General features: G+C 41.1%; 3 protein-coding genes across 16 annotated transcripts in view; 1 reads left to right on the forward strand and 2 right to left on the reverse strand.

The window, feature by feature from the left end:
• Positions 1-309: 309 nt before the first annotated feature.
• Positions 310-14,030, reverse strand: cpdp (CPD photolyase). 8 transcript variants are annotated; one of them, XM_061839324.1, is made up of 10 exons: positions 13,977-14,030; positions 11,269-11,573; positions 11,039-11,187; positions 9,034-9,216; positions 8,718-8,876; positions 5,966-6,164; positions 4,128-4,280; positions 2,596-2,717; positions 831-990; positions 310-759 (listed from the first exon to the last, which is right to left on the reverse strand). In XM_061839324.1, exons 2-10 carry the CDS (start codon positions 11,534-11,536, stop codon positions 611-613), a joined length of 1,542 nt encoding a protein of 513 aa, XP_061695308.1. In that variant the 5' UTR covers positions 11,537-11,573; positions 13,977-14,030; the 3' UTR covers positions 310-610. The 8 variants fall into 8 exon arrangements, 6 of the variants coding, with proteins under 6 accessions (XP_061695308.1, XP_061695307.1, XP_061695305.1 ...); XM_061839323.1 differs by lacking the exon at positions 13,977-14,030 and adding an exon at positions 13,761-13,901; XM_061839321.1 differs by lacking the exon at positions 13,977-14,030 and adding an exon at positions 11,737-12,392.
• On the forward strand, positions 12,519-18,448 carry si:dkey-17o15.2 (UAP56-interacting factor). Of its 4 annotated transcripts, XM_061839326.1 has the most exons (9): positions 12,549-13,447; positions 13,724-13,849; positions 13,913-14,025; positions 15,414-15,562; positions 15,672-15,738; positions 15,833-15,876; positions 16,753-16,827; positions 16,897-17,023; positions 17,140-18,448. In XM_061839326.1, the coding sequence occupies exons 1-9, from the start codon at positions 13,357-13,359 to the stop codon at positions 17,230-17,232; spliced, it is 885 nt and encodes a 294-aa protein (XP_061695310.1). In that variant the 5' UTR covers positions 12,549-13,356; the 3' UTR covers positions 17,233-18,448. The 4 variants fall into 4 exon arrangements, 3 of the variants coding, with proteins under 3 accessions (XP_061695311.1, XP_061695309.1, XP_061695310.1); XR_009797733.1 differs by lacking the exon at positions 17,140-18,448 and adding an exon at positions 16,157-16,331 and having other exon boundaries at positions 12,519-13,447; positions 13,724-14,025; positions 16,897-16,944; XM_061839325.1 differs by having other exon boundaries at positions 12,534-13,447; positions 13,724-14,025.
• A 309-nt stretch (positions 18,449-18,757) lies between these two features.
• Positions 18,758-26,408, reverse strand: part of LOC133510788 (TSC22 domain family protein 2-like) — a 37,712-nt gene continuing 30,061 nt past the window's right edge. For 3 of the 4 annotated variants that reach the window (XM_061839134.1, XM_061839133.1, XM_061839135.1), the window contains one exon: positions 18,758-23,595. In XM_061839134.1, coding sequence (XP_061695118.1) covers positions 23,248-23,595 — 348 coding nt within the window. In that variant the 3' untranslated portion in view covers positions 18,758-23,247. The remainder of the gene's footprint in view (positions 23,596-26,408) is intronic. The other variant, XM_061839132.1, reaches the window with a different exon arrangement.

Here is a 26,408-nt window from a genome sequence, read left to right on the forward strand (position 1 = left end):
TTAATGCGATGAGTATATTTTGGGTTAACGTGTTTTTCTATTTATCTCCACCAAATGCTATATATACATATATATATATAGAGAGAGAGAGAGAGAGAGAGAGAGAGAGAGAGAGAGAGAGAGAGAGAGAGAGAGAGAGAGAGAGAGAGAGAGGAGAGAGAGAGAGAGAGGAGAGAGAGAGAGAGAGAGAGAGAGAGAGAGAGAGAGAGAGAGAGAGAGAGAGAGAGAGAGAGAGAGAGAGAGAGAAGAGAGAGATATTTTTTTGTAGTCTTCCAACAAAAAATAAACACGATGAAAAATGAAAAAATATACACACTCCTGAAGAAATTTATTAGACCACCACCCAACATTTAAGCACTGGTAATAAAAAAAAGTTTCTGCTAAGAAATGAACATTAAGGACTGTATGTATATTGCTCTCAAAATACAAAGTTTTTTTATGTAAACACAAAGTAAATATATATACTCCAGTTATAGTAAATGAAAATTTGTATGAAACAACAGCACCAACAGTTTTCAGCTGCATTTCACAACTCAGTAATCACCAACAAACGGCGAACACGCAGCTTCAAATAAGCCTTCTGCAGGTTTCTACAAGCTTTCGAGGGCTCTCAAATACCTTTGGGACAGTATTTTTTCTCAAACTTGGGAACATCAAACTTACGAAGGCAACCCTTGTAGTTCATGTAACGGATCTTTCCGAAAACAGCTCTCTCTGCCCATCCTTGGTCGTGGATGCCACAAATAGACCACATACAACCTAAACGACACGGAGGACAATGATTAGTTTAGCCTGACGTGTCCAAAAGAGTCGGCAGAAATGCAGCTTACCCACAAATCCGTTCGGGTCTTGGCCATCCAGCTCGTAGCGATCGTTGAGGTAGAGAGCGATGGAGAGCGCCTCCTCTGGTGAAGAAGTCCACTCGAGAATCTTCTTGGCCCAATACATCCTGAGGAAGCCATGCATCTTGCCCTCGGAGACCATCTGATACTAAAGAATGGATGGGAGGGGGGAAAAAATGCATGTCAAGCACAATTGTGAATTTACTATTTTACACCAAATGCTCAAAACAACAAAAACAATGAGGAAGGGCTTTTTATGGCAACATACACAACTTAGAAACGCGCCGTGAATGACACTGACATTTTCTGACATGAGCTCACAAATAAATGATTCTCTTGTTAATTTCACACTTGATGATTTGGCAGGCACTCCACAGACACAATTGTTTGTAAATAAGCAATTAAAGAGTTTTTCAAGATTTTCGGCCATCCAATTTGTCCTCATTAAAGTCGCGGGTGAACTGGAGTCTACCCAAAATGGATTTGGGGGACAGGCGGGGTACACCCGCGGGACTGGTCGCCGGCCAACAGCACGGCATAAATTGACAAACCATTCACACGAACGTACATTCACGCTAGTGGGCAGTTTAATTGTTATCCACAAAAGTATTTATAGACCTTGATTATTTCCATCCATCCATTTTCTTAGACGTTCAGCCTCACAAGGGTCGTGGGAAATGCTGGAGCCTATCCCAGTTGTTAACGGGCAGGAGGCGGGGTACACCCTGAACTGGTTGCCAGCCAATTGCAGGGCACATAGAGACAGACAACAGTCAAATTCACATTCACACCGAGGGGCAATTTAGAGTCTCCAATTAATGTTGCACGTTTTTGGGATGTGGGAGGAAACTGGAGTGCCCGGAGAAAACCCACACAGGCACGGGGAGAACATGCAAACACCCTAGAGGGAGGGCCGGGATTGAACCCGGGTCCTCAGAACTGTGAGGCCAACTCTTTCCAGCTGAGCCACTGTGCCGCCCCCTTGATTATTTCCATCACTCCAAATTTATATTTATTTGAAATATGTTAGTCTTATTTCAAAATATACCAAATGCGTTTTGTCCCATCCAAATTCTATGCACAACACCCCATTGTGACAATTTCAAAGTTTTTCAGGTGCAATTTAATTAAAAAAAAAAAAAGAAATCATGGGAGCCTATTAACATAAATAATTGATTTTAAATACGTTTGAATATGACTTGTAGACTATACCATGAGGCTACGGATGTACAAAAATAGCAAACCACGGCCGGCTGAGTCTCAGTTCAGCATTTGACCACGCGCATATTTGCGATTTTTTTTTTTTTTAAACCAAATGTCCATTATTTGCAATCTGATTTCTTTGGTGCCATCTGGGGGCAGTTTAGCACTAAAGCCAGTTGAGGAACTTCATCTAGACTGGTAAATGTAAGGATTTTTCCAATTTTATGATTGTATTTTCAAATTTCTGACACACTGCACACATGAAGATAAAAAAAATGGCATTCAACAGTTTTGATCATATTGTCTGTGGCGTGCGCTGATAATTTCATCACTGAGGACGACAAACAAACATTCTGTTCCCCCAAAGGTGCGGAAAAAGACATCCAAGGCGGAATTTTTATGCAATCATACATAATCTTACAAAAACGAAGACAAGTGACAATACCAGGTATGCACCGATGTTTGCCGAAGTTTCTGAAGGACCGGAGTCAGGAGGACTGGAAAAGAGCAATGTCGTCAAAAATCAACTAATTTAGGAAAAATGTTATACCTGAGCCGCATTCCAGAGCTTATCATGCGTCTTTGCTTTCTCCAGTTGCTCTCGGGTGTACAGATAAGGTCTTTTGTCCTTGGCATGCTCTTTCAAGGTCTTTTGAGCCCATTCATAAGCGCCTGGAAAAGGATGGCACAAAGGGGGGACAAAGGTTGCCATTTCAGATGTACTCAATACACAGTATAGTATGTAACAACGCTGCTGATAATGATGATGATGACGTGATGGATTGACAATGGAAAAAGAAACCATCAATTTTATGAGTCACCACTTTGGATGAAGACAAATTGGACACACTTAACGAAGAACTTTCTCATGTAACATTCATTTGTCAGTCATATTTATGTCATAGAATTTGGAGTTAGTTTGCTTTTTTAAAACATTTGAAATAGTATTCTTACACCCATTACAACAAAACACAAGCTAGTCACTAAAGAACATGAGTTAATTCCTTGCATGCAAGCTAAAAATTGCTTTACTTACGCTTTACTTATTGGATACGGCCTCAAGATCAAGCAGAATTAAAAATACACAGCAACCGGTGAAACAGCTCGTGAAAGGAATTAAATAAAGAGGAGAACTTCAAAAGTGGAAGGAATCACACAAGATGACCAGTCAAACATGAACTAAAAAAAAAAAAAAAAAAAGTGAAACAACTCATCAATCTAAAACATCTGACAAAAATTATGCACAATCAAGAGTAAAGTGACTGCAGTGCAATACTGTCATCTTGTGGCCTTTTATGGGTCTTTAATATATGTAAAAAAAATAATAATAATAATGATAACAATTGGCAGGCGGCATTGTGGCTCAGCTGGAAAGCTTTGGCCTCACAGTTCTGAGGTCCCAGGTTAAATCCCAGACCCGCCTGTGTGGAGTTTGCATGTTCTCCCCGTGCCTGCGTGGGTTTCCTCCGGGCACTCCGGTTTCCTCCCACATCCCAAAAACATGCAACATTAACTGGACACTCTAAATTGCCCCTAGGTGTGATTGTGACTGCGGATGTTTGTCTCGATGTGCACTGTGATTGGCTGGCAACCAGTTCAGGGTGTACCCCGCCTCCTACCCGTTGACAGGTGGGACACTTGTGAGGATAAGCGGCAAAGAAAATGGATGGATGGGTGGATAGCAGTTGTACTTTACAACAATGTACTGTATGACTCATACTACAATTTGGAATCATTAACAGTTGCATTTATTATTTGGTATGGCTTGATTAAGAATATCAGGGGTCTAAATTGTTAATTAGAACATTTTCTTGCGTGATTTACCATCATTGGCCATCAGCTAAGTTATTGCCAAGATGAAGTATAAGAACATTTATTGTATTGCTCATTTTGTACTGAGTAGCCCAAATGTATTTTATGATGCAACAATTATCATGACACTTTGACGCTTTGCCATCAAAGGATATCCTTCACTGGTTAAATAAAAAAAAAAAAAAAAAAAGGGAAAAAATAAAATTACACTTTTAAAATTAATCTTCACAGTGAATAATGGACAATGAAACATTTACAATCTCAACAGACCCTCCACGCTGTCGTATTTGTCGTTGTAAAAGCAGAAGTTGTCCGTCAGCTCTCTGCGCACCACCAGCTCTTCGATGAAGGGGGCTACCGACTGACTGGCGTTCTTCCCCCCGTGCTGGACTTGCAGGGCCACGCGCTGGGCGGACAGGTGTCCTGACGAAATCAGTCACGAAAATTCAGTAAGGACTTACAAGACCGCAAAACAAATGAGTATTTAATTCTAAAGTTTAAACGGGTATCAGGCAAGTGGTACGGGTAAAAAATAAAAAAAATAATAAATAAAAATACATCCACTGACAAATGCGGGTTCGGTGTCCAAGCGAAAACCGGGCCGCGCTTATGCCACATGGATGCAAGCGACACGCACTTGCAGCTCTTCATGATACACTGCTGAGCTCGAAGCCTCTCTGGAGAAATCAATCGAAGAGCACTGTGACAAAAGCAATCCGGCGCTTCAAGGATGAGAGGCAGCAGCGTGATCACATGGGAAATTGCTACACAGTCGCATTATGGATTGAGGTGGCGTAGCGCGATGGCAATATCGGCGTGGCTAGAGGTCCATTTACACAGAATGCGTTTTTATTGAGTGAGCACTTAAGCACACCATGTGCAGCTGTTTCCTCCCCCCTCCCTTTAATTGGTGGAAAACAGACATGGAGCAGAAAAGTGTACTCTTGAGTTACATCATATGTAGAGCATGTACAGACTTCCCCTGCATATTCACGACGCACTTCTCGGAAACTTACCCATTTGAGGATTTTCTTTTTAACCTATCCACTATTATTAGTTGAAAAACTCACCTAATTGCTGTGTTTTTGTTTTGTTTTGTTTTACTCAGTGCAAAACCCTTAATAAAATAAAAGCATTGCTTTCCCAGCATAATCCGAAGGGAGGAACTACATGTAGTCAAGCCATGTAGAACTGACAAAATGGCAATGACAAATCTTTTTGGGTGAGTCATTTTCTTGGGGATTTTTGCTATTCATTCAGTCCTCATCCCAAGTGACCTGACTAATGAGGTTTTTTTTTGTGATATGAGCTGTCATTAGTTGATTTTTTTTTTTTTTTTTTTTTTTTTACTTGAGGTACAAGCAAGAAATGTGTTACGATCGCTAACTATGGTAGCGGAGAACTTTACAGCAAGCACCAGTTTGGCAGATAGTGAACAATTGTTCAAAGATTATGCCTGCTTAACGCTGTTTGTTGTTACCATTCCCAGTTGAAGTATCATGTAAAATGGCGCATATAGCAAAGAGAATTATTACATATTGTGTACTTAGCAGCAGCATAGTGGAGCAACTGGTTTGAGCATTGGCCTCACAGTTCCGAGGACCGGGGTTCAAATCTCGGCCCTGTGTGGAGTTTGCATGTTCTACCCGTGCCTGTGTAGGTTTTCTCTGGAGACTCCGGTTTTCTCCCACATTCCCAAAATGGATTAACTTTAGATTCTAAATTGCCCTCAGGTGTGATTGTGAATACGACTATTGTTTGTCTCCAAGTGCCCTCCGAGTGGCTGGCAACCACTTCAGGGTCTACCCCGCCTCCTGTCCGAGGACAGCTGTGATGGGCTCCATCGCTCAAGCGACCCTCATGAGGATAAGCGGCTCAGAAAATGGATGCATTGATGTGTACTTAGTCAAGCAAAAGCCGAAGGTCACAACAAGAGAATTCAGCCTTGCAAAAGTGTGCAACCTTAATGCTAACACATACAAAATGCCACAGACCTTGGAACTTTTTAAGCAACAGCAAATGCTGCATCTTCACACAAGTAGACAGAAAATATAACAGGCCCCCACGCTTGTGTGTCCACATGTTCAAATCATCGTTCTTCTACTAACCAAAGCGAATCCAAGGGGAGAGTTGGCTGAGCGCGGCGGCATTGGGGTCATTACGTTGAGTGCCAAACAGTTTTAGGCGAACATCGATGAAAGATTCCAACATGGCCATTCCCGACATGGTGCCCGGCTGGGCCCACTCAGGCTCGGCCACGGTTCGGTCAACCTGCAGGGAGGCCAGGGTTTTGACCCACTCTACTGCCTGGAGAACAAAAAAAAAAAAAAAAAAGATATTTAAAGTAAATGTCTGAACTACTGCTTGAGTGATAATTCTTGGAGAATAGTTATAGTGTTTAAAAAGGGAGGAACTTCGATTATTTGTTAGATAAATGCATATTGTTTACAGTAAAAACAAAAAAAAGTTATGAGAAAAAATATATTTTGTTTTAGAAATAAAAAAAAAGTTAATTTTTCCAACAACAAAGACATTTTATCAGACCAGTTTGTTCTCTTCCATTCCTCAGGAATTTTCTTGCCATCTAGAATGTTGTTGAACAAGTTGGTTAAAAACACCTCAGCCGCCTCTCTGATATGTTTCCATACGTCCACAGGTATGTCACTAGGACCAACTGCCTTTCCATTTTTCATCCACAGCCTCTCTAGCTTCCCCCTTACTAATCATTGTCTCTTCTACTCTTCCTTCGCTCTCATTGTCTTTATTCTTCAACTCCTCAAAGTATTCTTTCCATCTATTCAGCATACTACTGGCACCAGTCAACACATTTCCATCTCTATCCTTAATCATTCTTACCTGCTGCACATCCTTCCCATCTCTATCCCTCTGTCTGGCCAACCTGTAGAGATCCTTCTCTCCTTCTTTCGTGTCCAACCTGGCGTACATGTCGTCATGTGCCTCTTGTTTAGCCTTCACCACATCTACCTTTGCCCTACGTCGCATCTCAAAGTATTCCTTTCTCCTCTCCTCAGTCCTCTCAATGTCCCACTTCTTCTTAGCTAATCTTTTTTGCCTGTATGTGTTGCTCTACTTTGAAGTTCCTCCACCAAGTCTCCTTCTTGAATTTCCTACCAGAGTATACACCAAGCACTGTCCTGCATATCTCTCTGCTCTCCTTGACACACAATATATCAACCTCTCTCCTAATCATAATGCCAACCAACTCCCAAGCTTTTCCCGTGATAATCCCTACATTCACATTCAGCTCTAGGCTCTGTGCTTTTCTCTTCTATTTCTGGCTAAGAACCCACTTTTCACCTCTCCTTTGTCTTCAACCCACAGTAAGCGAATTTCCACTGGCATCTTGTAGGTATAACGGCACTGCTGGCAGACGGGCCATGACCGATTCAGTTTGGAATTCTTTGGATGTTTGCCAAAGTTTTAAGCGGAATGCCGTTCTTGACACAACTCCCTGCATTTATTTGGATTTGGAACCATCCGAAAGTTTGCACTGACTTTGCCCCCATAGGGCTGTGTGAAAGAGCCACTGACAGGAAAAGCATGACTTTTAGTATGTTTTTAATTTAAAAAAAAAAAAAAGGCTCTCGGAATGGACCCATCCGTTTTATCACCACACAACATGATTTTGACGTATACGGCTTTTTGTAACTCCCGCCATGAAAATCCTCCCGAGGGGTTTGTTTTGGAGAAGAGGCAGGAAGTGACGTTATTACCAGACGCCCACTCAGGCGGGCTCGTGTGTTTATACCAGATTTACCTGCGGGAAGGCCGCTCCTTGTTCCTTCATGTTAGCCAAAATGGCAGCTCGTTGAATTGCTGGATATTGCTGGAACACTCGGGAGAATGAATTTACTCTTCATACTTTTCCAAAAGACCCGGTTCGTCGTGAAAAATGGATTGCACCGGTGCAAGGGAAGAGAGTCTCGTGGGTTCCAAATGACAGGTAGGAGTGTATAGAGCTACTAAAAAAAAAAAAAAAAATAGTTAGGGGGGGTCGTAATCCTCTCAGAACGTAACAAAAGATCCCCTGTACGTAAGTCAGGGGTGCTAAATGATGATGTGCGCATCGGCGGCGTCCGCCGATCACAGCTTTGGCGCGCTGCGTCTGCTGATCACGGCTTCGGCCGGGGTGGCTCATCACAGCACCGATCTGGAATGGCTCATCGCGGCGCCAAGCCAGGCCGCTTTACGGCGTTGTCGTCACTCACGGCTGAGTACTATACATACTGTCATACATACTGTCGGGGAGTCTGTTGTTAGTTAGAAGTGATCCGCATATCATCTAAATATGGCTCGAAACAATAGGGTAATATTGCCCCGGACACTTCACTTGATTGTGAGATCTTCTCTTCTTCGAAAAGAGCTTCCGTGTCAGAAGGGGCGTCGGAAAAATCCGAAAATCTCTGTTGTTCCGCTCCCATAGCAGGTGGCACAGCGTCTTCTCAATGGCAAATGTCCCAGTGTGAGGTCTGATGATGACGTTGTAGGCAATATGGCTACCACTTGGATGTCGAGTGAGACTTTCGCAACTTTGCACATGGATGACACGCACTCCACTCATATTTATTTTTTTGTATAGACACTGAAGTGAATAATGTCATATGTATTTTTCATTACACTAACTATTTTAGAATGATTATAGGCATGACAGTGGCCCTTTAAGAAAAAGAAAAGAAAAACTTTGCTTTATTCTCATATATATATATATATATATATATATATATATATTATATATATATATAATTAAATATTCAAAAAGGGATGTCAGATTCATCATAGAGTTTTTAAGTGGCCCAAAGCTAAGGTAACGAGAGAAGGCATTGGGTTCTCATTACTTACGTTGGCTTTCTTTTTCGCTGTGTAGGGGTGCTTCTCAACCACAGGAAAATCAGTGAGGAATTCTGGTAAAAGTTTTGTAATTTTTCCCCGGATTGTCCTTGCGGCATATTCCAGTTTAGGAGATGCAACCCAGCATGGAACAACGTTGTGGGCATCAACCTGTAGAACAAAATCAGGTTCCAAATGAAAACGACAATTTATTAAGTAATAGCGTAGCGTGGTAAAAAATGGATGGAAATAAACTGAAAGTGGGTTTCACTCCGAATACATTCAAGCAACTCCAGAATCTAATGACCAACAAAGCTTTTTCCGTTACCTGGATGAGTGGAACGTCATCTGGAAGACTTTTTTTCACATCGTCCAACCACTTCAGAGGCTCCCTGAGGGGCAAGAAGTCCGTCACGACCGCCCCGAAGCCGCGGTCGGATACAAAGCCGGGCAGCACTTTGCCTGCACAGCCGTGCAGCAAATGGAACTGGATGTCTAAAGATTTGCATTCCTATTGGATGACAAAGAAAGGAATGTTTTCAACGGAGGTGGGCCGTTCAGTTGGTACCTGGTCACTGAGTACCTGGGCTCTAGGCGGAGACTTCCCCACCCTAATCCACCTTTTAATACCACTGCCATCATGACCCAATTAAAAAACTACAGTACGGAAGAAGGACAAATTTGAAATGTGATTGGTTGAGCAGTCCCAGTAAGTGACATGACTACTGCTTCAAAATGCCCTGCACACATTAGATCGACATGGCAAGACATAGAGGCTAAAACGTGATCAGACAAAAATAAATAAAATAAATCCAACTTCCATGTGCATATACTGGAAGCACTGTGGTCAACAGAAATACTACAAAAAGAAGTAATCGACTGTTGACAATAAATTCATGTTTATTTCTATTTCAAACTTGCGAATTTCAACCTCCTTTGTGCATGCACCTTATTTGAGATGTCACAATATCACAAGGGACCTGTTTAATTTATTGAAAAAATATATTTCATTTGTTAATTTGTTAAATATTAGTTTCAAAATGTTAAGAAAATTCCATGCCAGTGCCATTTGGCTGTGGAAGAAGTGCAACTTTGTGGTAAAACATTTTTGTGTAGCCCCTTTTTTTCAAGATAGAAAATGAACATTTCTTATTTAATTCAGCGTCTTACCTTTAACTCAGCAACAAAGTTCTTTGCTAGAGTGTCAAATATTTGATTAACAAGAGATTTATGACAAACTTTCCATTTAGATTAATTTTAGTGAAGTCCCACCACTATCAAAAATAATCACCTTCTTAAATTAAACTTGTCGGATTTTACAAAGATGATAACGCACCTTGGTTGTTATCAATCACTAAAGAGCACAAAATACATACATTGAGTAACTGACATTCTGATTTGAAATGCAATAATGAATTATCAAGTTAACTGACAATTATTTTGATACTATTTTGATTAACTGCAGCACACCCCCGACACAAATGAGGATAAGCGGTACGGAAAATGGACAGATGATCAATTAAGCAGCCCATTTTATGATAAGTTACGGAACAAACCATCCATCCATCCATCCATTTTCTTTGACGCTTATCCTCACAAGGGTCGCGGGAGTGCTGGAGCCTATCCCAACTGTCAACAGGCAGGAGGCAGGGTACACCCTGAACTGGTTGCCAGCCAATCGCAGGGCACATAGAGACAAACAGCCGCACTCACAGTGTTCAATTAATGTTGCATGTTTTTGGAATGTGGGAGGAAACCGGAGTGCCTGGTGAAAACCCACGCAGGCACGGGGAGAACATGCAAACTCCACACAGGCGGGGCCGGGATCAAACCCGGGTCCTCAGAACTGTGAGCCCAACGCTTTACCAGCTGATCCACCATAATAATTAATTAATGCTAGTAAAACTTCAGCTCTCACAAATGAAATGTGTCAAAAACTACCTGTTTTTGACTAAAGGGATTGGAATTAAATACATTTTATAATCCAATTTGTCTATTAAATATGAAACCACAATCAACAGATTAATTGATGATTAAAATAAAAGTTAGTTGCAGCTGTAGTGTTAGTTTTTGAATACCAGTTTCAGCTGTTTTTCTAATGTTAGCATTAAAAAGAAACGTGTGTAATTTTAGGGCGTGTAAATCTGTGAATTTCATATTTATATTTCTTTTTTTTTGGGGTGGGGGGGTAACATTGTGATAATAATGATGATTTGTGCCATATTGGTTATATAAACTGTTTTCCCGCTCCAAACCAAGATGTTTTCCAACATCTGCAAAGAACAAAACCAGCCAAGCAGGTCACACGGTCAAATCCTGAACACTCGGTGTACCTTTTCAACTTCTTCCAGACCTTTCAGCATGAAGCTGTAATGTCGGAGGGTGGACAGCTCGGATTTGGGGACAAACAAGCAGAAGCAGACGTGAAGAGGCAGGTTATTCTTCGATGCAAGGCGTTGGGCGTGGATTAATGCCCAGTTATCTAGAGAAAAGCCAATGTCACCATAAGGAACAGCTGACTTTTTTGTGTAGTTTTGTTCGTTGTATGTTATCATGTGTTTACCTTGTACTCTGTGGTCCCTCAGCATCCAGTAGAGGACCCCCTGCGAGTCCTGCTTTGTCTGTTGCGTCTCTGATATGAATCGAACACGCTTCTTGTTGACTTTCATGTCTTTATTGTCGGACCTGTGTTGTTTGACAACATCTTGCAGCCAGCCTGCTGCTTTCTCCTTCTTGGTGGAATTCAACTTCTGCTGCTTGGCACTGGGCTCAGCAACAACAGCAGCAGCAGCAGCAGCAGCAGAGGTTGCTTTTCGCTTTTTGTCAGACATGCTAGCGAAAGATTTGGTCAGGAAGGAGAAAAACGAGCTGCGAAATTAGAAAGTAAATGAGGGGGGGGGGGAAATACGGTTGAAAAGAACTCACTCGGTGACTGTTCCCTCGTGTTTCAACTTACTTCCTCGTGACACAATGCTTCATAAACGGCGAGAGTGAAAGAAACACACTGCAGAAATTGCAATTTGCACCGTACCGTACACGATGATGCCGCGTGAGCTGGTTTGACTTTACGCAAGCGATTGAGGGAGTCGATGACGTCATTGTTTTGTAAGAATGGGGTTGCGTTCCATTTGGTTTGCTTCGACTCCTCGACCGCAGCCTCAACGAGACAAGACTAATTTGCAGTGCGATTGTGTCCATTTGCAGTTTTTTTTTTAAATAAAGAATCTATTATGAATTTGAACCATACATTCCTCACTCCTTTAACTGTACACTAATCTCCTCTTTGTAAGTGCACAATTGGTGGCTGAGTAAATAGGTTTTTGCCCCACTGTATGTAACTCAATATTTACATTTGTACTTATGTAAATGTCAGTTTGTACTAAATTTACTTCACAAGTGAAGCACTTGAATTAGTACTTCTACTTTTATGAACGTGTTATTTTTTCATAATTATCCATCATTCTAATTTGGTGCGGATTGTGATACAAACGCCACCACTGATGTTTCGATGCTACTATTTGTGTTTGGGTCCCATTTAAAACAGCTTTTGGCTCCTAACATGGGAGACCATTGTGGATTATTGGGAACAAATAGTCTTAAATATTAGCCTAAAGTACATTTCTTTATTTTTGTTCCTTCGTTGTGTCCAGTAAATGCTAACACTCAGACTCTAAAGAATTGTTTTTTTTTTCTGTGTGTGTGTTTTAAATTCTTTGTGGACTGGTACTGTACTGTAATATATTACGTTACCGATATTTTTTAATCTATCTATCTATCTATCTATCTATCTATCTATCTATCTATCTATATCTATCTATCTATCTATCTATCTATCTATCTATCTATCTATCTATCTATCTATCTATCTATCTATCTATCTATCTATCTATCTATCTATCCTTCTGTCCGTTCAAAATGTATTCGCTAATCTGTCATGCCAGCAAACCGTATGTCTCGGCAGCTATCGAAAATGAGGCGAATGGAACGCGACAACCACAGAGGCCGCACCCACTCACACGTTTCCACAGAAAACTACACCATCCCAAATGCAACAGTAAAGTTTGCGCGTGCGTAGTCGAGTCTTTGGTGGGATCAGTGTGGCGGGGGAACACAGAAATGCCGTTTTTTAGTAGATAGACACGCCCATTTTGATCTACGTGCTAAATGCGAACCTAAACTATAGGGGGGTCGAACGACCAGAATTCCGATAGATCAACAATGTCGCTACATTATCCTACATTCGGTTGCGTAAATTATTATTTTGTTTTCACTCGTTTTTAATAACGTCACGGGAACTGAGTTCCTTCATCGTCAAACAATATATTTAGACACATTCTTTTAGCTTTTACAATATTTGCTTATTGATAGTACAAGGTTTGACATTAACAAAACAATAACGTTTATGAAAATGGATTGAGGAGTAGTCAAGTTACGACTTAATCTTAGTGTCCACGCATTGCCTTCTCTGGGAACGTCGACCTCCCCAACATAGCCGCTATATAGGAACGTGGGTTAAAGAGGGGTCTTTCATTGCGCTGGCGTATCTATCCTATAATATCTATGAGGGTCCGAGGACATTTAGCTTGAAGCGGTTCGCGGAATCCGACGTAACGCCGTTATTTCGTTTGTGGGGTTTTTTTTTTTTTTTTGTATGTGTGCGGCGTTTTCCGTGCTGTCCACCGGAATGAATAAACGCGGGAGGAAAAAAACAATAGTTCGCGATAAGGTGGATATGTCACTAGGTGAGATTCCCACCATGGTCGTTGAGCCTAAAAATGGATTCATGGCATTTACTCTTGTCAGCTGTGTTCAGTTCATTTACCTTAATCGTACAATGTCTGCCTCTAATGTTTACCATTCCATTTAACTCTGTTAGCCAGGTTAATTACACACAAATCTAATATCTTTACCAGCAGAAAACAAACAAGTGCATGCATTCTTTTAGCCAAGAACCTCAAATGTCCTTGCCTTTCTGTGACTACAGTATCTTGCAACTGCTCTTCTGTTATTTTTGTCAGATGACATTATTCGTTTGAATAAAAAAGAGAAACATACAAACGTAAAACGGCCGAATCAACAAGCAGTCCGGCGAAGGACTCGTTTAACTCAAGGACAGATGAAAGCTTGGTCGAGAAACCCCGATGGTAAATCAAAGTTTTGCCTGTTGCCTCGTCGACACATTAACATTAAAAATGGTGTGTTTGTAGGAGGAGCGGCTAAACCGAGAATGCGTGTCATGCCGGGTGTGCGACGAGGTCAGGGGGTAGTCACCGGTCTGGCAGCCAGGAAGAACGCACACCTCCTCAGGCGACCTGTCCAGGTGACGTCCAACAGGACATAACTATTTGCCTTCATTGCTTATGATGTAAGAACACCGCGACCAAATAACAGAATTTGTCTGGTTACTCGCAGAATGGTGGATCTCTATGCCTTTATTGAAAATACAGATGGACAGAAAGGGGTTTTAGGAGCGGGACAGGGTGGACAAAGGGAATAGGGGTGCGAACCACAGCAGAACAATAGTTAGTCTATGTATTTTAGCACCACAAGCATAAGAGAGCAAGATGAGCGAGGACATGGGAGAGTAGGACAGGATGTAGGAACTGAGCAAGGCAGTGGTCCTGACAAGTGGTGTGGTGGGATTATTTTATTTTGTGTCTAAACACTTGGAAGAACCTGTGAGTTGTGTTGTTATAAGATGTGTTATTATTAGTGGTCCCAGCACAAGCAACTAAAGCCTCTAGTGTGTCTTATCGAAGTTATTAGTGAATGAACACCCAGTCACATGCATGTTAGTCAACTGCTGAACGGAGTAGCTGAGCCGGCACATTGAGTAAGTGTGAGTTGGCCGGCCCCCAAGTCGGCAAGTCGGCGCAGCATGGGACTGAACCTGGGGGATGTCAACCACTGCCCAGTACCCAAGAAGGTCTCGCCCTCTGATTCTTTCTGCTGATGAGTGGTTTTCATCTTGTGTTATGGGCTCTATATTTCTTCTCTCAAAGTCTTTGAACAGTGGATTGTGATACCTTCACCCCTGCCCTGTGGAGGTTGGCGTATGATTTTTAGGGGCAATTTAAAGGAAAATGCATCCAAACTAATCACGAGAAGCTTCACCATGCAACAAGACAATGACCCAAAACACTGCCAATACAGCAAAGGACTTCATCAGGGGGAAAAAGTGTAAGATCTTAGACTCCCCCAGTCAGTCACCAAACATTAACCTAGTAGAGCATGCATTTTTACCTCCCTAAGAGGAGAATCTCCCAGTAACAAATGAGAAATGACAGAGGCTGCAGCAAAAGCCTATAAAAGCATTCTAAATGAAGAATGTAACAGTCTGGTGGAGTCAATAGGTCGATGTAGTTATTGGAAGGGCCACCAAATATGAAATTATCTCAAGTTGATTTACTAATGTCTGTTCCAATACTTTTGCTTACTTGAAAAGTATGTGGCTTCAAACAAAATGTGCTCTGCCCTGAGTTGTTTAACACATCTAGAGGCAAATACCATGGAAGAAATGATGCGATTCTGAACTTTTTATCCATATTCAGCTTTTGAATTGAAACCCAAACATCTTCAGTATGTATACAAAAAAGAAAAGAATTGACCTTGCCATTCCAATACTTTTGGAGGGGACTGTATATTTAACTGTTATTGAGTTGTGGAAGTTTTATATGATTTTGAAAAAAGCATGTTGTTTGCTTTTAGAGAACAAAGCAGAAGCCACCCCCTTTCCTTCAACGCACTCTGCGCGTTGAAGGAAAGATCAGAGATTTGGCTTTGTACAGAAATACTGACGTCCCTAAGAAGGACCCCAGTGGAGTGCCAATCAACAGACCATTTCAGTTGCAACAACGGTGAGGAATTCTTTGCTGAATAGCAACAAGACATGACTAAAGAACAGTTGGACTTCTTGGTTGTTGTATAAAATGAAAGATTGTAAAATGAGACTGTTTTTCTGTGAAGACCTCTTCCTCCAGTGCACCAGAGGGACGCACGCCAGGCCACGTTTCTTTATCACAGAGGACTCAAGGTGACCGTCTGGTTATGAAAACAAGCACATTGTGTCAGTAGTACAGTTTTTTTTTTTTTTTTTCCACTTCCTGTCGTTATCTGCTCCACATCAGGTTCAAGCTACGGTGCAGAAGACAAATCCCATCAGAACTCACCTGTGAGTTGTTGATATATATCGTTGCTGTCTGGCGGAATTCTTAGATCTTCAAAAATACTACTTTGCAGAAAAGAAGAAAAACACCTTCCTCGAGTTGCCAAACACGACATCGTTCAAGTTGGCATTGAACTGTACTCTGTACTTTATTTACATTGGCATCATTTACCACTGCGCACCATTTTAACACAACTCCATCCCAAAGTCATGTTGAAGTGTTACTTTAATGTGCTAAAAATAAAATCTCTAATTTAATATGGTGCCCTCCACCAATCCTCACTAGGGTACCGGGCATGCCGGAGGCTATTCCAGCCTTTCTTCGGGCGAGAGGCGGACGGACCTTGAACTGGTTGCCAGCCAATTGCAGGGCACATGTGGGAGGAAACCCACGCAGGCACGGGGAGAACATGCAAACTCCACAGAGGCGGGGCCGGGATTGAACCCGGGTCCTCAGAACTGTGAGGCCAACGCTTTACCAGCTGATCCACCGTGCCGCCCACTGTCTATATTTGACCCAGAAACACATGAGTCCCATTCTTTTCCGGCATTTCACTGCAATGCCAGTAAACAACAGTAGCCAATTCTGGAACTACCAGACTTTGTCTCCTAAAGTTTAAGTAACAAATGGAACCTATTTTTGGACATATTGTTCAGTCCAGACGATCCATATTTATCCAATATATCTGGGTCCGTTTTATCGAAGTTCCACTGTCCAAGGTTTCTGGCCAAAATTTCCTGTTTGATGTGCTGTGATTTTCATTTTTCTCTTCGCAACGTAAATTATACTTAGGTTTGATAAAGGTTGGGAAGCGCTGACCAGAAATACTTTCAGCTTTATCACAAGTCATGTATGCCTTATGTTTACCACGTATCCATTAGGTGGCTGGCGTCAACGACTAGCGCGGGAATCTTGACCGTCTCAATAGACAACCCCACAGCCATGACTCAGCCCGAGTAAGTCATTAGACAAACACGAACTCAGGAGCAATATGACTTATTAGACTTAGTTTTTCCTCTCGATAGGCCTCCTTCAGCTTGGACTCTGCACCCCACGACCGCTCACTTGGCCAGAAGTAACGTGGAAACGACAGAGCAGAAAATACCAAAAGGAGTGCCATTACAATTCGACATCAACAGTGTTGGGAAACCAGTAAGTGATCAAGTTTGACATATTGGGCTTCGGTCCGAAGTTTTCAGATGACGCTAAAATGTACGTTATGACCAAATGTCACTTTTTTTTTCCCCCCTATTTCTCCTTTCCAATAGAACACGTCGATGACCTTGAATGAAAGATTCCGAATCCTAAAAGACCAACGTGTGCAAAAAAGTAAAGGCAGCAGATTTGTCGTGGTGGACTAGTCCTCAGGAAGAGCTACAGACAGTAAATAGAGCTTGTGCACGTGACCTCACCATTTTCATGGCGCCATATTGCCGGTCAAACAGAGCGACTCCACACTGTGGGAGACATTGAACCAGAGGAGAATATTTACAATACCCGAGACCTGTTGTGCTGTTGGTTGTCACAACAGACGAGACTGATATTCAAAGAGGTCTTTCTATAGAATACCATCTGAAAAGACCATAAAATATTGATGGATTTTGGCAATTAAACGTGACGGATGGTCCCAGCCAAATACACACGACTGTGTTGCAATCACTTCATTTCAGGTAGGAATTATTCTTAATCTCAAATTACAAGGTATTTATAATGCCAAATTGACTCATTTGAGAACAATGCATATTTAAAAAAAGAAAATAAACCATCTGTCACAGAGAGGTTTACCGAAGTTTAACATGTGGCCGCAACACGCCTCTGTGTACGGAGGAGCCTACTCGCTGTCTTTTTTTTTTTCCAATCAGAGTTGAAGAATGTTAGTTTGTGTAAAATAAGGGGTCATTTATTTAAATTTTGGTATTTGTATTGAAAAAATCTGAGTGGGTCCATCACTATGTGAGATTTATTCTTGAATGAGAACAGCTCCAGCAACAAAGTATTTGTATGCGTCCAGACTTTTTCTAAGCTTTCAAACTCTTCCGTGTAAATCTTGACGACTTACTCACCAGATACATGTGTATATCCAGTTGTCCAAGACAAGCGGAAGCTGGTTAACAGTCCAATTACTTATCGGCGAAAACATCGACTTCAGTATTAAATGTGGGTCCTCTATGCCAAGTGTCTCTCTTTTTTCCACGTACCTCTGTTTATTATCACCTTCTCAATGTTTAATGGTATCGGGCAAAACTCTGGGCGTCGTGCTATAAGACGTATTTTTGTGTCTTCTCCAACCGAATTAGTATTGAACAATGCTTTGCTTGACCGGCAATATGGCTTCGGTGACGTTAGGTGCATGAGCTCTGAACGAGAGTGGACATTTTTTCCCCCCAGTAGGGGGTTGTGAGTGTCACCTGAGGCAAAAACACAACAGTGTGGACAGCCACTGACTTTTTCTATTGTTCTATACAGTACTTGGCTTTTTGTTGTATCTGCACTTTTATTGTTGCCGCTGTAAGAACCCCAAGGATTTTTGTAGTTGTCATTTTTATTCAATTAAAGGATATTCTTCCTTTGTCGTCATCCTTTGACCCGTGTTTATAGAGCATATTCAAAATCAACTGCAGTACTATGCATAAAGATTAAACATTATCCATTTTCTGTACCACCTACCCTCACTAATAGTATATCAAATTTTCTAAAAACTAAAAGACATTTTACAATACACATTCCAACTATTTGTTTATATAAATAACTCGTAAATTCATTCAAATTTAAATATCCCGTCTGTCTTGCTCCACTGGTCCATTTTAAAAATCAAATATTGCCTTTGAGCACAGAATATTAAATAAGGTACTCATCAAATTGCTTACTAAAACAAAAGCACTGGAATGGAATTTGAATATTGCTTTTATTTAAATACAATAAAATTTGCAATGTAACAAAACTATTGGCATATGAAATTCAAACACCATTTCAACAAACAAAAGATGGCTCACTTCATTATGTGTGATTAGCGTCCATAATCACTCCTTTTTTCTCACTGCTGGCGCCAACTCTGCTGCGTGATTCAACTCCATTTTCAGAACCCCAAATCTACCCCATAACCCCAACCAACCCCCCTCCCCTCACCCCACTTACTCAGAGACTGTCTTCCAATCAGAGTGATAAATAAAAATGAGGTAAGAAAGTCATATGAAGGTGACCGAACATACTGAATGGCAACAATTATTTTGTGATGGAGTCATAAGAGGAAAAAAAAACACACACTAGTTACAAAACGTTTCAGAATATTGGTCAGGTGAAATTCCAGGATGAACTCAAAATGCAGCAGATCCTACGGAGGTGACCTCTTCTTAACATTTGGATGTCCAACTGTACTTTATGCACAACTTGCTCAAACAAGGAAGAGACAAGGACAGCACTTGTATGCCTTTTCTCTCTTCCTGTCTGTGGTGCAACATTTGACACATTAAGATCAGTGGCCACTTTCCTCTGAACAGATTTCAAGGGGAAGTCTCCACTGATCTTAAAAAACAGTCTCCAGCATGTTGTCAAAGAGACAGAATGGTATAGAAGAGGACATTCTTGAGAATTGAGAAGACCCTGTTTTGAGAAACCTGCAGTGTGTGTCAGTGGCTACATTCTGAGATTTCACCCCAAAGCCAAGTATCCCAAACATTTTCCAAGTAGTGCACACGTGTTCATTTGAAAAAGTAATTAATTGGTACATCTTTGGTTAGAAAGTAGATTGGATGATTTCACAGCTTTACACGGGGAGGGGGGGGGGGGGTACATGATGCGGAGTCACTTTTGGCCAACAGGGCTCCAGAACAGATTTTTACAATATACATTCATAATGAGTCTAAATAACTCAAAATTAACAAATGCAGCATGAAATTTGAGTTAGTGTTTAAGATTGGTCAGAATTCCATGTGGCTTTTTACTATTGCATGTAAAGCATGGGTTCTTGAACTTTTTTCCAAGGACCCCCTCATAATAATCATAATGCCAACTAAACATAGCTAATGTGTACCCCAAATTAGTGATTCACAACCTGTGTGCCATGAAGTCAAAAGGCTGTGGGAAATGATCCAATTTCACAAAATTGGGAAAAATTTTACTTCAAATATTATATCTTTGTTTGATTTTCTATGCCAGTGACGGATAGAAAGTAAATAATCTTTTGCATCCATTTTTAAATATTTTTGTTCGGTGGTGTGCCGTGACATTTTTTCTGTTAAGTTTGTGCCTCGACACTTCCCTGAATGCCACAGGAATTAAAAAGTTGTCATTTTCCCAAAATAAACTACGAATAAAATGTGTAATGTTATGAGAATAGCTGTAATTTTTAAAGAAAAAAACTGCAATTTTTCAAGAAAAACTTTACCAGCACAAATATTTTGTCAGCCTAAAATCTTAATAAAATAAGAAAGACAGTGCAGCATTCACAACCTCACACATTCATGGATTTTCTGTGGGGTGCAGCCTATTCCTTGCTGATTTATTTATTTTTTTCCATACATGGCGATTATAAAGGAGCTTCAATCTTCTAAATGCCAAAAATCACGTGACCAAATTTGGAAAACACATTAGTGGACTTCCTGTGTGTTACACTAACGAGCATGATGACAGTTTGATGACATGATTGTGTTGAAAAGAATGTGATAAAATTCTTCTTCTTTATGGCTGGTGTCTTCAGACAAGTCAAATCCATCATATATCATTTATGTGTACAAATATATGTAAAGAAATGAAGCCTGAATATTGGATATTGTCTTGTTTGGTAGCTCTGCGGTGACATTTTATTTTTAAAAAACACATTGTTCAATGTTTAGTTTTGACAGTCCTCTTTGCCAATCACCCATGCCGGGAAGAAGTGCTTTGACCTGATTTACCAAAATTTTTCAAAGTTTTCGCTATTCCCACTCTGGCTCGTTCCCATCCATCCATCCATCCATTTTCTTTGCCGCTTATCCTCACAAGGGTCGCAAGGAGTGCTGGAGCCTATCCCAGCTGTCAACGGGCAGGAGGCGGGGTATACCCCGAACTGGTTGCCAGTCAATCAGAGGGCACAAGAGACAGACAACAGTCACACCTTGGGGCAATTTAGAGTGTCCAGTTAACGTTGCATGTTTTTGGGATGTGGGAGGAAATCTGAGTGCCCGGAGAAAACCCATTCAGGCACAGGGAGGACATGCAAACTTCACACAGGCGGGGTCAGGATGTGAACCCTGGCCTCCATAACTGTGAGGCCAACCCTCGAACCAGTTGCACCACCACAATATGATATTAAAATCAAAGCAAAGTGATTTTTAAAAAGAAGAATATCCTTATAACATTACACATTTTCTTTTGCAGTCACCCCCCCAAAAAAAAAAATTAGGACTTAACAGTGGTACCCTACGAGCTCAACTTTGGCACATAGTTAAATTTTCTCACATCTTACATTGTAAGATGCAGATGTTGGGGTGTCACATCTGCAGCTCATTTGTCCCATGATCTTGAAGTAATACACGTTTTGTTTTTGTTCAGATTTATGTGATGTCATGATCATATCAGAGCTTTTTCTTAGCCCAAACTAGGGTAGGTGGGCAGGAGTCACTGGTTTGTTCCGTTTATTTTACTGGAAGTTGTTTCCCCATTACGGTTAGCCAAATAGTAAAATTTCCCAAGTCATCTTTGACTTAAAAAAATACAAGTTTGCTAAAAATTTAACTTTGTGAGTTTTTCATTTTTTTTCACACAATTATGGAAATGGCTTTCAGATCCCTTGGTGTCTCGATACTCCAGTTTGAGAACCACTAACTTAAAACACTGCCCACCTCGAGGAGATTTTGCCAAGGTTTTTTTTTTCCAAACACTTAAAAACAAAACAACAAGAGGGCCATAGTTTCATTCAATCCATTTATGAATATAGCAGCCCCTGTAATAAATAAAAACACTTGACAGCAGACGTCAAAAAGACTGATGCAAGGGTTGATGTACAAGTAACGGCAGAGGTGGCACTCCAGAAGACATTTCTTTCTACACAAGGATTCAGCAAGGCTAAAATGCACCCCCACCCTCTTTACCCACAATTGATTGTCTTAAAAAAATAGATTTTTTTTTTTCTCTTTTCAAACAATCGTTTGTCCCTTAATGTGAGGCAAAGCCCCTCCCTTTATCCTCTGCTTTACAGATCTGGGCAGGTCTCAGATCAGTCTTGGACGCCCAGAAAGCCACTCTTGACTTCTCCATCTTTGACGCAATTCTGTCTCCTAATGATTGCATTAACACTGGAAAGGCCCGCAGGACAGACGCACATACATTCAAAGACTAGTCTCTGTCGCTCACTCACTCATACACTTACACACACGCACTGTACTTTGTGGTCAAGCTGGTGGCTAAGAGGACAAGTTTCTTAAAACTTTTTTTCCTGTAAATTTCACAGACACTACAGCGACCGCCCCCCCCCCCCCACACACACACACACACACTGTGTATTTCGGTCTATTTTTGTGCTCTTTTTGTAACGCCAAAAGATTCGAACAAGGCCCTGGGTAATGTGATAGTAGTAATTGACGTCAAGAAATTATGCTACGGTATTCATGAAAAGTTAAGAGACATTGGGCTTTCAAGATGAGCCCTAAAATGTACGACTGCACGTTCGACAGTGTTTGATGGATAAGAATTTCCAACGATGTCTTCCGTGCCTTTTTTGTGATTCCCCCAGTCACATTCCAATCTGAGGACATCCTATCTGGAGTCTTGCTGTGGTCTCGTCAACGGGTTGCAATTGTGAGTCTGGAAAAAAAAAATTCAAAAAAAAATAAAAATAAAAATCACAGAATGATATTGAAGTGGACAAAGTTGGAAATGTTCATGTATCAAACACCTGTTGTGAACTGTGCCGCGAGGCTCCTTGTTAGAGCCCAATATCCTAAAGTTTTTTATGACTAGTGTATTTTGACTTCAGACATGACTGGCATTACGAGTTTAGCTTGGGTTGTTCGCAGGGAGTCTTTTTATGAACTAATGTTTCATTTCATGTCATTGTTTTCAATTTTGTTGTTACGGGTTGCTTCCCGTTTTCTAACACACCTTGGTATTTGCAATTGTGGGTATCATTCTGTGTCATGGAACCTCCCCAGTTCAACACATTTTTAGAGGGGCTGTATAATTATGACGTTATTATTACCGCCAGTGCATTTTGAATCAAAAATTCATCCGTAAACCATTTATATCAAAGGGAAAAAATATAAGATGTGTTTGAAATGAGACTCAAGTTCTGAGTTGGCACGACCATTGGCAGCAGGACTCTGTCCCTATCCCACGTGAATTGAGGGGTTGACTATAATTGTAAATGATCTTGTGGTTGTCTGCACCCATAGCGATGTTTTTCAAGCTGAGGTGACGTTGGGTTGCTGTTGGCCTGCGTCGAGCTGCGGATGAATCTGCGGCGCCTTCGGGTGTTGCTGCTGCTGGAGCAGAGGCTGCGCTTGAGGCGGGAGCCCAGCCGCCAGCTGCTGGGGTGGCTGCGAGGCTTGAGGGGCTGGCGGTGTCGGGCCTGCCGACCCACTCGCTGACTGGGCAGGAAGCTGCAAGAGCTGCTCGCTGTTCGCCAGGGATTTCAACACCGCGTTCTCTCGCTCCAGCACAGAGTTCCTCTCGAAGAGCTCTTTGATCTGCTCCTTTAAGACCTCCACCTCCTCACGTACAGCGTACATCAGATGGCTTTTCACCAGGTCCTGGCAGCAAAAAAGAAGAGACAAGAGCATCTGATATAGTGATACCTTGATATGAAATTTGTTTCATGACCAACCTCGGAACTCAATATCAAATCAGAAATCCCCATTGAAAAGTCACAGCAAGGGGCTTCAAGAGGCGTGGACTACAATGTGACTTCAGAAGTTGGAGTCGAAGTGCCCAGTTCATCTGCATTTGCATTTTGCCTTATGCTACATTCACTCCGGACACGTTTTGAGCCATTTTCATTTGACATGTTTAGATATAGTCAAAGCAACCGCATGAATCATTTCCAGGTGAAATTTTGAGCTGATGCGAGTGGAATGAGCACGTGAAAAATTCACTTAACGTAATTTCTCGAAAATAATGCGCAAATTTTTCCCAAAATATTTTCAAAATGTTAATAGGGCGCATTTAGGTATGGATGAAAAATAAAAAATGCAATCACATTGTATAGCTATATACAGGTACATAGCGTGGTAAAAAAACATACATATACATTTCGATATGATATTCGATGTCTTATGTTACACATTTATATATATATATATATATATATATATTACGGTAATATGCTTCCCCCAACCTGAGCTCTCAGAACTCCTCCGGGAGCTTGCATTTTATGATTGTTACCGTAGCATGTTTGTTGCTACTGCGCCAAAGATCAGAAACGACTGCCCATGAGTTTGTTTAAACTTAAACTAACAGAAAAAAATGTCGACTATAACGGCTAGTTATGCAGCTGCTTCTAAAAGAAATGTGTCATCACTCTTGCGGATGATGCCAGCAACCCGCAAGTCGCCCTGCAGTCGGAAACAACGATAGCTCGCCTCAATGGCTTCAGGTGGGAATCAAAACAACATGAGCTCAAACTGTCATACGGTCGTCATGGGGACAAAAAATAAAAACGGAAGACCGCACACAATTGAAATGCTCACTTTTTAAAAAATGTGCCCATTACGCTCGTTTCTACGTAGTTTGACATCACGTTGTTTTGATAGTCACCTGACACCGTAGTGAAAGATGCTATGAATTGGAGCCGAATGGACGAGGAGAGGTTGCGCTGCGCAACCCAAACTCTTGGGATTAAAAAAAATATTTGAAGTCATCAATGATGGGTTCCACAGCGATGCACCAAATAAAGCTACTATGGATCTTTTTCAGATTGGAGATGAGTCATAATGCTTCTTTTGAAGTCTTGGCCAAGGATGTGTAAAGAAGTGGATAAACCGCACTATACACAAACGTTTCATGCACAAATATTTAATGCAGAGTTTAATAAACATTGTTATATAGTTTATATTTTTAAGACTGTTATATGTGTTATCAACAGTATTAATAAAATGTTGTGCCATCCTTGAGTATTTATTTTAGTCGGTTGAGGGATTCTGTTCTGACAATTATAGGGACCAGGACAAACGTGTCCTGTAGCCTGTTCTGAGATACTATTACCGCTACATCATCACACACACATTATGAATGATTGTTGTGCGGACAGTTTTTTGAAAAACAATACAAGTACAAACCTAACAAAATATAAGCACAGATCATTCCTAATATTCTGAGCATATGGGTAGCGGCAAATTGGTGGTGAGCATTGTACATTGGTAGAAGGGTTTTCCTGATTTTTTTAGGTCAACTTTGAGGGTGCGCATTATACTTCAGGGCGCATTATACTTGAGAAAATACGGTATTCACCCATTCACTTTGACTTTCACACCACAAATTACATTGCGATAGAAAAAAGGTGAGCTGAGAGACAGCTGGGTGGGCAGGGCGTACTGCTAGACATGGTGCCCACTCACTGTGCACTGTTACTGCCTGGTAGAGTTTCAGGGCTGGAAACGGAGAAGGATGAAGCAGGGTGAAGGGGTCAGGTCATTCTTACATAGTTGCTCACATTGGATCGTTGTCGGCTCACTCCGAACCACCGAAGCGCACAGAAGTGGGAGGATCTTATGAATGTGGCGTAAATGAGCTGAATGAGCATTCAGCGATTATAAATACTTCTCGCGATTAACGTTATACAAGTAATGTGAGGCAAAAGTTTGCTTCACATCCGGTGTGAACATCGCATCACTGCGGCTCTTTGCAAGTGCTCTCATTTTGTATTTCTGGTTTTCTCGTTTAATAAACAGCTGAAAGTGCATCATATATTATTTCTTCATACAAATATAATATCATGCATGTAAACATAAAGCCCAGACACCGTCGATTATCATCTTTGCTGATTTTATGGATCGTGACATCTTGTGTTTAAAAACAGACATTGTAAACATTTGAAGTTCCGTCATGTGCTTTGACACAATGACCATCCTCAATCTCCTGAATGAGGTGCAAGTCTTTTCTCGGATTTGCCGAATGCGTATATAGTTTGCAGATATACCGGATTACGCTGAACATCGCATGGTGCCCAGGTTTATGTGGGAAAAGGACCAATTTATTTGCATTTTGGAAACGTTTGACCCAAGGTATGTAATGCAATACTTTGCCAAGATCACCTTACCTCACTTGTACAACTCCACACGACAAAAGAGAGTAAGAGAGCTTCAAATGCCATTCTTATTTTTTAGTATTTTCTTAAAAGTTGGGGGGAAAGGTGAATTATATTCTAAAATTCCCCTTTTAATCTAGAAAACATGAGTCTTTCTGTACTGATACCCATTCTGTTCTTTACATGTCCATATTCAGTTGCATGGCCATGCAGAATGGTGGATCTGTCTTTTTTTGGTGGCACAGTTTTGTTGTGGAACAGGGAGTTGTAAATACTTCCTTCTGCTTAGGAATTTAAAAAAAAAAAAAGTTTATAGTTTTG

Source organism: Syngnathoides biaculeatus, chromosome 13 (assembly GCF_019802595.1).
Source record: "Syngnathoides biaculeatus isolate LvHL_M chromosome 13, ASM1980259v1, whole genome shotgun sequence".
Lineage (NCBI taxonomy): Eukaryota > Metazoa > Chordata > Actinopteri > Syngnathiformes > Syngnathidae > Syngnathoides > Syngnathoides biaculeatus.

What these genes read in the sequence shown, in the direction of transcription:
- si:dkey-17o15.2 (XM_061839325.1), top strand. Translation starts at nt 13,357, where the DNA reads ATGTGTGCGGCGTTTTCCGTGCTGTCCACCGGAATGAATAAACGCGGG. An exon ending in TAAGGTGGATATGTCACTAG is followed by an intron (nt 13,448 to 13,723) that starts GTGAGATTCCCA and finishes TATTTTTGTCAG; the next exon opens with ATGACATTATTCGTTTGAAT. An exon ending in AATCCCATCAGAACTCACCT is followed by an intron (nt 15,877 to 16,752) that starts GTGAGTTGTTGA and finishes CGTATCCATTAG; the next exon opens with GTGGCTGGCGTCAACGACTA.
- cpdp (XM_061839319.1), bottom strand. Translation starts at nt 11,903, where the DNA reads ATGGACACAATCGCACTGCAAATTAGTCTTGTCTCGTTGAGGCTGCGG. An exon ending in GAGGGACCACAGAGTACAAG is followed by an intron (nt 11,188 to 11,268) that starts GTAAACACATGA and finishes GCTTTTCTCTAG; the next exon opens with ATAACTGGGCATTAATCCAC. An exon ending in AGACCCGAACGGATTTGTGG is followed by an intron (nt 760 to 830) that starts GTAAGCTGCATT and finishes CGTGTCGTTTAG; the next exon opens with GTTGTATGTGGTCTATTTGT.